At 39.4% G+C, this 14,714-nt stretch overlaps 1 protein-coding gene across 1 annotated transcript in view; it reads left to right on the top strand.

Moving 5' to 3' along the window:
* The first annotated feature begins 6,932 nt into the window (after positions 1 to 6,932).
* Positions 6,933 to 14,714, top strand: part of LOC127634578 (GAS2-like protein 1) — a 41,996-nt gene continuing 34,214 nt past the window's right edge. Inside the window, exon 1 of the mRNA XM_052114195.1 lies at positions 6,933 to 8,009. Within this exon, the coding sequence (XP_051970155.1) occupies positions 7,326 to 8,009 (684 nt within the window). The 5' untranslated portion in view covers positions 6,933 to 7,325. The remainder of the gene's footprint in view (positions 8,010 to 14,714) is intronic.

Raw genomic sequence — 14,714 nt, 5'->3', positions numbered from 1 at the left:
TTAGTGCATTCACTGCCAGACCAAAACCCCCTGAAGCACCAATTTTTAGGCCTATGTAGTCTTAGTGTTGGGTGTGATCAATTGCAGTGTTCCCCAGAGTGAATGTGTATCTGCTGTCCTGTAATCTGGCTCTTTTCTGGAAAATCATAATTTTAGTTTTTTTTTTAGATTGACTGTCAGGGCCCAGTTTTGACAGTAGTTCTCCAGCAGGTCCAGGTGCTGCTGTAGCCCTTGTGCTAAACCGTGTTGTTTGAAATCTATTGATTAGGTTGGACATTTCTTTGGAGCCAATTGCACCAAGGAATTCAGACTCATATTTTGGGGACCATTTGTATGTTGGGTTTAGCTGGAACAGGTTGCTGGGCTCTTGGTCTGTTCTATGGTGTTGGATTGACTTTAGGAACACATTAATTTGACAGTGGTCTGATGAGGTAGACTGTGGTCTGACAGTGAATGCACATATGTAGGAGGGATCCATGTCTGTAATGGCATAGTCGATTACACTAGCCCCAAGAGCTGAGCATTATGTGAATCGACCTAAAGAGTCCCCTCGGATCCTACCATTAAGCATATACAGACCCAGGCCTCGACAGAGACACAATAACTCCCTACCGTTTTTGTTGACTGTACTGTCCGGATTGTTCTGTGTTGTAGTGGTGGGGGTTAGATGTGTGTTGGCTTTCAGTATGTGGTTATTCCCATGAGTATCTATAATGTCCGGTTCTTAACTTGTTATGTGGGGATCTAAATGCAAGGACATCACATTCCCCTGGGTCTGGAATTGGCTGGTTTCCATCTGAAGCTGATCAGAATGATTGTCCTTGTATTACAGAGACTCTAATGGAGGTATGTAGGCTGCACAGATGTAAAGGTCCTTATCACAGTCTATGATGCCTTTTTTAAGTTTAAGCCAAACATGTGATGAATCTTTTTTCATGATTGATAGGCTGTTTTTTTAAAGTCTCTTTGTACCAAATGATGACCCCACCAGAGTCTCTTCCATGTTTCACGTTACAGTTTTTAAGTGATGATATTTCCCTGTATCCTAAAGGGCAGTGACTGTTCTGTTTCTTGCAGAATAATGATGTCCTGGTTATAAATGTTTTTCAGGAACTCAGTTTTTAAAGTCTTGGCCCCTAAGATTGTGGAGTAGAGGCCTTGAATATTCCAAGAGCTTATAGTGAAAGAAGTCATAGTGGAATAAAGTGAGGTGTTTTGGTGGTCCAGATGGCTTACCCCAGTATTCTACAAATGAGATGTAGAAGATGTTTCACCTCTGTAATGTTTGAGGAGTCCGTGTGTATTTTGCCATTTACTACATCAGCATAAGTGAGCTGCTGTGATTGCGGAAAGGGCTGTGCTATTGTGTCTGGTGCCTCCTGTTGTTGTGTGTGAGGGTCCATGTTTGTAGGTTGACGGGAGCTGGGCTGAGAGTTTGGTTGGGCTTCAGTGTGTTGTGGTCTGGTTGGTCGCTCTCTTCTTATTGAAGTGTGTCTGGTTTTAGGGCCCCTTTGTGTAATTGAAAGTTGGTTGCCGCAGTGACTGTTGGAACTTGTAAGCCGACGTTGTGAGGGTGCAGATTGGGAATTTCTGCAGAGTAATGAATCTTTTAGGTTTTTAGCAAAGACTCATACACTCTCCTGGCTTAGGTGCACATGGTCGTATAAATCCTCTGTCGTTAGACTTGGGTGGTGGGCAACTTTGATGGCCGTAAGGCTGGAACATGCAGTTGTTATCCTCTGGTTGATGCTATTGATCAGGTTGGCAGGGCAGTCCTTCCTGTGTAGCAGGGTTGAGATGGTGATGTTGGCCTGCGGGAATTCCCTGCGAGCCTTCTTAGCCACTCTTATGACACTATCTGCAACTCTTTCCCTCTGGGTATAGAGTTCATTGGTTCCTGTGTGGATGATAATGTTCTGTAGGTTGCGCAGAGTGGACTGACAGAGGATTTGGAGTGTGCCGTTTGTTGTGGGGCACCAGAATTTGCCAACCATGTGTTTAGGGAAGAGCTTTCGGTGGTGCAAGAACTTACCATTTGAGTCTATAAGAATGGCTGTTTTTGGTGGTTGTAGTTTCCGGATTTGAGGTTTCCGAGAGTGCTTTGGGGTGTGGTGAGGGGTTTGTGTTTGAGGAGGGAGGACTGCGCTGAGCTGGCTGTGTGACAGTACTGTCGCTGGTCTCCTGACTGTTCTCTGTAGCTGGTTGCTCATTGTCTGTCTGTGAGTCTGTGGATGAGCACTGTATCGGTGGTTCTGTTTATGTCTTCCAGTTTTTCATTAATGCTATGAATAAGTGTGTCTTTTTCCATCAGTTCTTTTCTCAGTTCAGACACTTTTTCATTTAAATTGTTGTTGTTTTTTAGGAGATTTTTTATTTTCATCTCCAGAGTCAGTTTCTTGGAGTTTGCTTTCGTTGAATTCAGTGAGTTCCATTTCCAGTTGGGAAAGGCACTCCTGAATGCACTGAATAGAGACTGTTGATCTGGGTGTATGTGGGTAGAGAGGGGCAGTTTGCCTGTGACCTCCTCTGCTGCTATTGTTGGGGGGAGAGAAGACATTTCCTTCTCAGCTAGGACTTTTAGTTCAGCAAACTGTCTCTGAAAAGTCTGTCTTCTGAGCCCTGGACCATTACAGTGCCATTGTGATACAGGTTGATGTTAAACTTTGGCAGTGTCCAGATAGTTGTCTCATGGCTCCGTTTCCACCCATTTTAAGTCTTTAAAATTGGAGCAGAGTGCTGAGTACCAGGCATTTGCGTACTCTGTATAGAAGAGCAGGTCTGTTTTTACTCTTCTGTCATTTATTTCCATGAAGTCTGCTCTGAGAGTTTCAGGGAATTCTCTGATTAATTTGGTTTTGAATTTCTTTCTTGCAGTCTCACTTGTTATGTCGTCAGGATATGTGATGGCCAGAGTGTTGAGGTTGCACCCTTCTGATGAGGCATATCCATCCATTGTCACCTTGATTGCTTTGGGTCTTTGAATTTTAAATAGATGTGAGGCTATACAGGTTTCACAATTTTTGATTGGATTAGCTGTTCTCAGACTATTGACCACTCAGTGTGCCGTTCAGCCCTTTGATTGGCTTAGATGCTATCACACCTTCCACTTTGCACCTCCAGAAGCAAAATCTTGGGTTGTTCTTGAGCAGGAAAGCAGACCTAGAACTCTCCCTTTGTTTATTTGTTTTAAACTTAGCTGTTTGTTTCCCTTAAAATGTCCAATATTCCAGACTTTTAAAGGTACTCACTGCACATTGATACCATCAGATTGTCAATGCAGCTTCTCTGTTGGCTGGTGCTTTGTTTCAGGTGTGTTCTTTGGAGTCCTTAAAATGCTGAGATTTCCAGAGTGTTTGTTCCAAAAATCAAAGTTTGTTGAAAAGTAATTTAAATCCAGATGATACTGATTCAAATCAGTGTAAATATAATCAAATATGATCTTGCAAACAATCTTGCAAAAAATCCTGGTTGAACTAGCAAAAATATTTGTTTTTTAGCAGGAGCTGAAATAGATCCAGTAGAGAGAGAGATCTCTCTCTCTCTCTCTCTCTCCCAACCTTCTGATTAACAGCCCTGTGCTTTAGCCACTACGCCACCACCACTCCATTTGTAGTTGTTTTGGCCTGTGGGTTCTAGTTACCCCAATTGGTTTGGTTTCAGTTTTATTGCTGTCTTGATGTTTTATTTGTACTCCCTTGCGAGTGTTTTGTTTGTAGTTTCGTTTATTTTGTAGTTTTGTTTTTTTTCAATAAAACATCATTGCCATTCCAGCATCTTGGGACCTTTTTTCAAAACTGAGTCAAAGTTTACAGTTTAATTGCATGTGCTATTTGGGAGCAAACATTTAAGAGGTTGGCCAAATTTGAACCCATGGTCGGTGGCACATTCACAAGGTTAACACTATTGCTGTAACTCTTTTTGTGGGGAGATCACATTTTCTCAGCTCATTCACATCATCAAAATCCTATATGAATATGCATTGTGTATGGCAGAACTTTCCCCAAGCTGTAACCATTTTAAGCATTTGCATGACTATTTGCGAAAAACAAATGTAAGTTATTTTGTTCAGCTCTTTTTAACCTTTAATGTAGGCCTAGTCCAAATAAAATGCATCCAGGTTTTTTATTTTTTGCAAATATATTTAATAATCCAGAATGGAATTTATGAAAATTGAACCTAGAGCATTTTTTTTTCTCCCTGCAGGGTGTGAGACTGATGGACCAACTTCAGTGCTCATAATAATAATTACAGAATGAATGAAACTATGCTGGTTATCAGGCAACAATTTTATTGCTGCTTGAAAAAGCTAAACCTAATTTTGGAATGTTTCAATTATTTACTTGGGCTAATGCATAACCATTTTGCTCATCACACTTTCTTTTTTACATTGAGAAGGGCTCACATACAGTCTAATATATAATTAGAATATAATTGTCCCAGCACCACCAAGATGCCACCATTGTGTCCTTGAGCAAGGCACTTAACTCCAGGTTGCTCCGGGGGGATTGTCCCTGTAATAAGTGCACTGTCAGTCGCTTTGGATAAAAGCGTCTGCCAAATGCATAAATGTAAATGTAAATGTGTATTTCTAGTCAGATGGACGCTGCTGGACCCCACAACCTCATTACCTGAAGAGCGGGGCTAACACTCAATTACACCAAAATACATAGTGATGGATGGTGAGGACATCATATAGGATTGTGCAGATAAATTAGCCTTCATTTAATCTTTTTTGTGTTTCCATGGGACTTTGCTCTTCCTTGGAGGAGTTATTGTCAGTATGGAATAAAATAAAAATACTGTTTATAAAAGACAAGAATGTATGTATGTTTCTGTCCCAGTATAATGTGTGGAGCAATGTGGGTCTGCTTATTCATTTGCATATGCATTTATTGACACATATGTATCTGAAGTATTTATTAATGTAAGTGTGTCGCAGTCTGTCTCCCTCGTGTTCTTGAAGGGCTCTTATTTTGAAGTTTTCCCCTGGACTTGGATTGGCACACATGCATTGCTTTGTTTATTTGTTTATATTTAATGTAAAACTGTAAATTAGCCTATGTTTTATAGGAGCAGGAATATAAAAATGTGCATTATAAAGGTTCTTCATAGCATTTGAGGTTCTAAAGAACTTTCAAAGGATGGCTGTATGGAACCTTAAAAAGGGTTCTGCTATTTTTACAAGATGAAAAACCCTTGTCTGATACTATTTAGAACCATTTTTATTAAGTGTGCATTGCAGGTCACCACTTTTGTGTATAAAACATTATGTTTATTTTATCAAAAAGGCAATTAATATTGATGTTGTGTTGACAAAAGACTCTGCTCGACATTTGAGACCTAAGACATTTGTTTCTACAGTTGGAGCGATGAGGAATGCCGTATTAGAAAACACTGTCTGTGGTAGTGTAATGAAATGTTTTATGCATTTGGTAAAAAAAAAAAACAACATTTTTTGTGATTTTTGTATGTTTTTGTTTTGTTACCTCAAAAATGTTTTAAACTTAAGTGTTTTGTGTGTTTAATAAAAATATTAGATGCACCAACTCTCTTGATCTTTTCATTTCTTGAATTTTCATAAACATTTTTTCTAGAATAAACCACTGATATGTTAAATGTGTTATAATATTTGCAAGACATTATGTGTATGTGACCTTTTTATGCAGAACACAAACAAAGATTTTTAGAAGAATATTTCAGCTCTGTGGGTCCTCACAATGCAAGTGAATGGGTACCAACATGTTTAAGCATATTAAGGCAGCATACAAGTAATCCATAAGACCCCATTGGTTAAATATATATCTCCAGAAGCTATATGATAACTGTGGGTGAGAAACAGATCAATATTGTGCTATAAGCGATTTTATAGCACATATTTTGGCTGTCAGATTCAACAGTGGCACAATAGCGCCCCCAACTGACAAACATTATGAATAGCCTCAATGAGCCGCTTCAAATACAACACCATGAGAACGAGCTAAATTGACGGGTGAAAAGCATCGATGTCCACAGACACATTTTTGTTTGCGGTTTACAAATTCTACAGCTTTCACAGTGAGATATCTCAGGACACTTATTTCATTAATATCTTAAGAGAGTTTAGAGAATATTTTTTGCATGCTTTTTCATGAAAAAATAGCTTAAAGCCCTTTTAAGTCCAATTTTTACAATAGATTCTCCTCCCTACCCAGTAGATGCCGATACACGAAGAATGCAATTGAAAAAAACTAAAGCAGAATGTAAAAGTGAAAGTGGAGATTGATAATAAAAAAGGACGTAAATATTTCCCATTCACTTACATTGTATGGACCTACAAAGCTGACTTTTTTTCTTTTTTTGTAAAAAAAAAATTATTGTTTGTGTTCAGCAGGAGAAAGAAAGACATCTGGGATAGCGTGAGGGTGAGTTAATGATGAGAGAATCTTACTTTTCGGTGAACTATCCCTTTAATCAAGCGCATGGGTCAATCCTGCACACATTTCAAGATCAGTATCGTGCTGATTAACCATGATTTACTCTTACAAGCATCAATGTTTACTGTTGCTATCAATGCACGTGCAAATTCCAGATAAATGATAAGTATCACCCTTGTTTCTATATTCGTCCAACGGCCTGTTTGCAAAACAGTGACTGGATTTGAATCAAAATTATCGTTAAAATCAACTGAATGTTAGATGCAAATTTAAACGTTTTGACCGTTGGTATAGATAGCTCGTGCAATTTAAATAAAAGGTCAGACTCAGGGATAAAGTTGCCGATGATCCTCCAATGAGATGTAAGTCTGCTGCAGCTCAACATGTTGGGCAGGAGGCGGCGCCGAGGACAGATCATTTCCACTGACGAAGATTATTATTAAAGTGTTCCAGTAGACCGGGGCCCGATTCGGCCATGCGTACTCTCTCAGCCCAAAATAGGTGTGGACAAATGAAGAAATGAGGCGTTGCAGAGATTTGGTAGCCAATGCGGATGATCCTCAGACACACGTGAACGCTTCGTGTTGGAAAATAATGTGGTCGAACTGTCATCTATTGATTATTGTCATGCTTCTGTTTCGGTCTGCTCTTCCATATAAGAATGAGTAATCGCTATGCGGTCATTCAAGGAGGCGGGTGTCTCACGTCGCGGAATCCCACAGTTGTATCGCGAATCGTTGCGCGGCGCTGAGAGTCAAAGCGGCCCGTTGTAGGAGCTCGTACCGCACATCGTTGTGTGATGGCCAAGTGGACACGGTTATTTCGCCATCCGCAGCGCTGTTTATGCAGGATTACTGTATGAGACAATCGTACACCATTCCGTGCCTTGCCTGAGACACATTTTCCCATAATATGGCTGATCAGAGCAACATTCAGTCCGCCGCCTCCAAAAGCATCAGGCCGTTCAAATCCAGTGAGGAATACCTGTATGCCATGAAGGAGGATCTGGCTGAATGGCTGAACACGCTGTATGATCTGGACATTTCGGCGGACACTTTTATGGAGGGTCTGGAATCCGGCTGTGCGCTCTGCCGGCATGCCAACAACGTGAACCGCGCCGCCCACGAATTCAAGGCGAAGTATCCAGATGCGGCGCAGTCGCTGCGGATACCCAGCAAGGATGTGGTTTTCCAGTCGAGGAACGTCATACCTGGATCCTTCTTAGCCAGGGACAACGTGTCAAACTTCATCGGCTGGTGCAGGCAGGAGCTCTGGATCAAAGATGTGCTCATGTTCGAGACCAACGACCTGGTGGAGAAATGTAACGAGAAGAACTTCGTGCTGTGCCTGCTGGAGGTGGCTCGCCGGGGGGCCAAATTCGGCATGCTTGCACCAATGTTGATTCAACTGGAGGAGGAAATCGAGGAAGAGATACGGGACCAGGAGAACCTGACAGAGGCTCTGGGGGAGCCGAGGCCGCCGGACAGAACGTTTAGCCGGAAGAAGAGCATCGGCGAGCCCGACCCAGAACTGTTGGCCCGCTGGCAACAGCAGCAGAAGAAAGTCCTCTTGGATATGCGCAACCTGGACGAGCTGGTGAGTTCACATTTGACACCTGTCAGCACAACCAGGTTGATCTTGCATTAGGACAGGGCAACTGGTAGGTTATCAATCTGGGCTGCCAGGCTACACAGTGAAAACCCTAATAAGTTGACTTTACCCAATTGATTGAGTAAACGTTTCCTCAGTTGATTTGAATAATGGCGTCTCCTAAACATAAATAATTATGTTAAATTAACTTGGTGTTCATATAGAATAAACGTAACTATTTAAGTTAAAGTAACTAGATGCAAGTAGACTTACACAGATTTGCTATTTAAACACCCCCCATACATTCCCTTTGACCAAGGGAACACAATTAAATAATTAAAGTGCAAGGGATTATGGCTATTCCCTATAATCTCAATTTTGTTATTAACACTTAAAACCTTAGGTCTACAGGATTTTAAGATAAAGAAGTAACAGATATTTGAGTTATTAGCCTAAAACTTGACATTTCAAGTAATGTTTAATTAAGAAAATTGATTGATCCAGTAATGACAACATTTGGGTTGAAAGTGCAGATATGTCTTATTTGAACCTGTTGCATTTTAACACTCAAAAACACATCTTGCATACCAAAACACTATGGATATGGATGTGATGTGTTTTAAATGAACAAATGTTTTCTGGTGTGAGATGTTAAAGTAGTTGTGTTGCTATTTAAAAATCTTGATATTGACATACACTGTATAATCCATATGCTCCTCTAGTGTTTCCAGTTGTTGCAGGGAAATGCTATGGTGATGGTTTAGTGTTGCGATCGCTGTGTGTGGCATTGATTAAAATACACTGTTTCCAATTTTATTTTATTTAATTCCAAATAGTTACACTTGTGGATAGAGGTGTGGTTCTAAAGGCATAGACATACACATAACTATTACTATTCTACTCAAATTAACAATAGTCCAACAATAGCAATGTCGCGATGATGAATCATATGCAAACAGCTTAATAGTTTTAAAATAATATCTTCAGCGATGCAAAACAGACAAAAATGTGCAAGAAGCTTAAGTTTAAGAAGCAGTTACTAACAACAAATATTTAGCTTCACATACATTACTAATATCAAACTTATCCAATTTGAATAATATTTACAAGACATACTGTACAACAAGTTGAATTTCTTAGAAATCTTGACTTGCAAGGAATGAGACTTTGACCTCAGGTTGCTCTATAAAATAACAGCCCAAAGGTAAGCCGAGGCTAAACAGCCTATTGTGGTGAAATATCTCCCAAAGAAATATTTTATTGACATTTTGTTTTGCGAGTGTGTGTGTGTGTGTGTGTGTCATGATGACAGGTCAGAAAGTGCGTGATTCGAATGTATATGCAACTTCTGTTTCAACACATTTTCCATCATGGACATTAGCTTGTAGAATGCTAATAGTCCATATCGTATCTCACTTATATGTTTTCTTAAAGGTGTTTCCTTTAGGATCAGAGCTATTGGATCCTGGTCTTGTCTGTGCGAGTGAGCCTGAACTGTTTACAAGTACAAAGTCTGGCAACTCATTTTTACTCTTCGCATTAAGAATACTAGGAGAACTACATGTATTACACTTAACATTTAAATCAGATCTTTATTTGTAAGAGTTCAGGCCCCTTTTTACTTATGTAACCTTCAGATTTTAAAGGGTCTAAAAGAATGCGAGTGCAGAGATTTGACTGATGATCTCAGGCTTGTTATTGGATTTCACTGCTGTGCTGCAGCAAGAGGAGAAAATATTGTGTCGAAATGATGCTCCCTCAATTGCATTGTGCTTTTGCCAGTCCTGATCAAAATGCTTTGGGGGAACAAAAGGGGAAAGTGTGCAATTTCCCATCAGCACTGGTGCACACAGGAACATAATTTGACTGTGTCCCAGTTGCTGTGCCAAGTGGACAGTTGTGGTTATTGCCTGACTAGAATATTCCCCTAAAAGTCCCTCTCTTCACTCCACATTGGTCCTTATTAACAATAGCAATTTCATCACTTAAAACTGAAATTGTCAACAGGTATATCGGTAACACTTTACAAAAAGACTGGATTTGTTCATATTAGTTAATCAGGAGTTTACATCCCCCCCCAGCGCTAACGCTAATGAAGCGCTCTGTGAACTGTATGGGGCTGTGAGCGAACTGCAGAATGCTCACCCTGAAAGAGTTTATTGTCGCCGGAGATTTCAACCATGTGAATCTCAAGACAGTGCTCCCTAAATTCCATCAGTATGTGTACTTTGCAACAAGAGGGGCGAACACGCTTGATCTTGTTTACACAAACATCCCAGGTGCTTACTGGGCGGAGCCCCGCCCCCACCCTGGCTACTCAGACCACATCTCTGTTATGCTAATTCCAGCATACAGACCGCTTGTCAGATGCACAAAACCGCTCCAGAAGCAGGTGAAAACCTGGCCAAGCCACCCCTCCTCCCAACGACCAGGTGCTCTGTCTTACCGCGGCTGATGTGAGGAAAACTCTACGTAGAGTCAACCCACGGAAGGCTGCTGGATCAGACAACATTCCTGGCAGAGTGCTCAGAGGATGTGTAGACCAGCACCAAATTCCTTGGAGTTCACCTGGTCCCTCAACACAAGCTCTATTACCAAGAAAGCCCAGCAGCATCTCTACTTTCTTCGAAGGCTGAGGAAAGCACATCTCCCACCCCCATCATCACTACATTCTATAGAGCAGGGGTGGGGAACGTCAGGCCTCAGGGCCGTATAAGGCCCTCGAGACCATTTAACCTGATCCGTGAAGCCATTTGAGAAATAATTTGAAAAGCAAAAAATGGCTGTGATTCAATTAACCTGAACAATAAAATAAAAATCCTTTCAAATATTGTTTAAAAATAATTTAAAATGATAGCAACACAAAATATTGTGTAATAGACATACCTTTTAGTGTTTTTGGTGTGTAAGTACATAATGGGATGCGTACATTAATTTCAACCCACAATCAGAAATTGCAAGCAATTGTATGGCCTGCAAATAAATTCGTAAATACTCTCATGGCCCTTAATGGAAAAAAGGTTCCCCACCCCTGCTATAGAGGGACTGTTGAGAGCATCCCGAGCAGCTGCATTACTGCCTGGTTTGGGACTTGCACCATTTCGGACCGCAAAGCCCTGCAGAGGATAGTGATGACAGCTGAGAAGATCATCGGGGTCTCTCTTCCCTCCATCAAAGACATTTACAAAACACACTGTATCCGCAACGCAAACAGCATTGTGGATGACCCCACACACCCCTCACACAAACTATTCACCCTCATGCCGTCTGGCAAAAGGTACCGAAGCATTCGGGCTGTCATGGCCAGACTGTAACAGCTTCTTCCCCCAAGCCATCAGAACCCTCAACACTCAGAGACCGGACTGACACACACGCATGAGTCCTGAGTTGCACTTTAATTATTGTCACTTTATACCTGGCTGCTACCTCAATAACTGCTATGTGCATAGAACACTATTTCATAGTATGTTCTGTTTACATTTGGCATTTTTAGAAACTGTCATCTTTTTGCACTACTGTGTACTGGTCGACACTGCACTGTCTCTCACTGTGCCTATTGTTCTGTTAATTTTAGTAATTTATTTTACTGTCCCATACTTTTTGCACACATTTGTACGTGCACTTTATATAGGTATGTTATTTATTTATGTGTAGTCTCATGTGGGTCTGTGTTTGCCCTATGTTGTTTTATGTAGCACCATGGTCCTGGAGGAACATTGTCTCGTTTCACTGTGTACTGTACTAACTGTATATGGTTGAACGACAATAAAAACCACTTGACTTGACTAATGCAGTAGATATCATTAACTATTTTTTGAACAATTTTGTTACAACATTTATTACTGTTGGTTAATGTTAATTTATAAAATTGTTTGTTAAAAGTTTATGTTAGTCCATAATGCATTAGCTAATGTTGTTGTATACAACTTTTAATGTTAAAAACGTATTAGTAGGCTATATATTGAAATGAACATTAACCAAGCTTAATAAGTGCTGAAAAAATATTGTTCATTATTAGTTCATGTTAACTAATGTAGTTAACTAATGTGAACAAGTGCAATCTTATTGTAAAGTTGTAATTATTGTAATCAATCTAAACATGCTCACATATAAGGTGAGGTCTTGATCTTGTACTAGCCTGTCATAGAAAGAGCTGTCAGCTCTCCGTGAGCATGTAAACACTTTTCGTCTGAGCTAGAACTGCAAGCATCATCATGAGTTCAGGGAGGGTGAAGTAAAGAGTAGACTTCAGGTGCTGTTTCAGGAATTTGTGCTGTTTGTAATTTTATAATACAAGTTGTTGTCATTTTTACTGAATGCAATGCATTACTAAAGTATACAGTTAGTGATTTATGTGCTGTCACGCACAGAGATTTAATTTGTGCCTTTTACGGATGACCTTGTCTGGATCCTCGCACACAGCTGCTAGTCATGATATCTCACGAGCAATGTGGCTGAATAGAGCAACTGGTTTTGTCCGAACATTGCATCAGAATTCCTGAACCTTCAGGATGTACTGCAGTGCTCAGCAGATTTTAGCAGTCCAATCACATTTTTTCTTTCTTGTGTTCTTTAATATAATGCTTTGTGAGATTATTGGCCCTATATAATTATGCGATCTCTCACAGCCTTTGGTCTTTGACAGACAAGTTCATACAAAACCTGTACTGTACAGCTAACCTTGTTGCCACAGTCCAGAATTCTGTCATGCAACCACTTGCATGACTATAACATTTGAAACAGTTCTACTCATATGCCTTCAGACTTCCCTTATGTATTTAATAGCCTAATTTGAGAATGTCGAAGTGTTTTTACCCTATTTTTTCCTTTTTCATCATGAGACTTGTTTTATATTTTTTTGAAAAAATAACAGTTGTTGGCATTTTTACTGAATGCTTTTATTTAGAGTTGCGTCACAGTGCTGGAAAACTGGCATTAATAGCCCACATTGTGGTCCTTTAACCCCTTAAACTCTGCGGAGGGGGGCGCTATATAGAGAAAAATGTTTACGCTTCAAAACATTACATTTTCCGTATATAAGTATACAGGCATTTAAGGTATAATTTGAAAGCATATAGAACCTGAACTTTTCTGAGATAATCACGTATGCATTTATGCTACTTAAAATAAGAAAAGAAGGCCTCAAAACATTTGCGGTGAAAATTAGCGCCCCCTAGTGGTGGAAATATATGGGGTAGAAATATTTAAAGCAAAATAAAAGTCCTTCACATAGCATCTAAATGGACAAGTCATATATCAAATGAAAGCTCTCATTCTCAGGAATTTACAGTTTATTTTGTTGTCCACAGTTCGAAAGATTTTTAAAAGAATCACAGAATAAAATATGATTTCTACAATTCATCAAATACAAATGTCTCTTTTATGCGTCAACCACTGCTGCTGTAAGCCTCAAATAGATACAAACTTTATATCTGCTTTTACTTTAGGCAGTTTTCAAAAAAATTTGGCATTTTATAATTGTCTGTGAGCTTGCTTGGCTAAATAATCCAATGTTATAACTTATGTCCAGAACAAAATATGCCATCCAGCGAGAAAAGCATGCTATACAAATCATCAAAAAAATATGTGTTTGACTGTTGATGATGAAATGTTATATATATCTTGGCAAACATTTATACAGTTATAACTTGGCAATTGTCATCCCTGCCATTCTAACACAATTTGGCACTTGAACATTTGCCAGATCCCTGTTTATTTTTTTCACAGTTATGGTATTCACCATGTGAATTATGTATGTATGTTGTAATCCAGGCAGCAGGACTGATCTCTGGACAGACATTTCCATGTATCGGATTTAGTTTGTGGATTTTAGCTTAGTCATGATTAATGGCAAATTTTAATACTGAAACATACACATATTAAACTGACTGTTGAAATGAAAGATCCATGAGTATAAAGTTAAATTATGACCATGGTTTTTATTTCTCCTCAATCTTATATTTTTTTAAAGAAATTTCCTTGGGAACAGGGGGAAAGATTTTGCATAGCCTGATTTAGTGCTGGTAATCCTACTCATCCCTGAGGAATAAAGAAGGTAGTTTTGCTTGATCCTCCTCACCTTCCATTAGTGGCTCACACTAGGGATGCCATGATGTGAGATTTTTAAGGTTAGATTAAAAGATCCCGGTTAACCATTTTTATGATTATTTGCCCATTTTCTTATTATGCAACAGCACTGAGGGGAAAAAGGCACATCATATCACACTTGAACGTTTTAGTTGTGGATGCGTTTCTTAGAAATATTTGGACTCTAAGTGCAGCCTTACAATAGGAAAACTGATAAATACACAGTAAATTAATAGGAGGTATAATAAGAGATGCTCCAATGTAGGGCACAACAATGCTTCAGTGCTTCAATGTAACCAAAGTGCTTGGAGTGCATAACTGCAAGATTATTGTGGGTACACAACATATAGTTTACAGAATCCAACCATGTTTGATTGATCAATTGTTGATTACCACAAGTAATTTGTGATTACTTGTTGAAGTTACAGTGCTGCACTTAAAATGGAAGTGAATGTGGCCAAATTTTAGGGGGTTTAAAGGCAGAAATTTTTAACTTATCATTTTATAAAAGCACTCACGTTAATTCCTCTGTTAAAACTCATGTATTATTTGAGGTGAAAAAGTTTCAAAATTCAATACGATTTCAATTAAATTCATTTTAGGGTTTATTGACAATATATTGTC

This window comes from Xyrauchen texanus, chromosome 4 (genome assembly GCF_025860055.1).
Source record: "Xyrauchen texanus isolate HMW12.3.18 chromosome 4, RBS_HiC_50CHRs, whole genome shotgun sequence".
Lineage (NCBI taxonomy): Eukaryota > Metazoa > Chordata > Actinopteri > Cypriniformes > Catostomidae > Xyrauchen > Xyrauchen texanus.
This window is presented reverse-complemented; position numbering and strand designations above follow the sequence as displayed.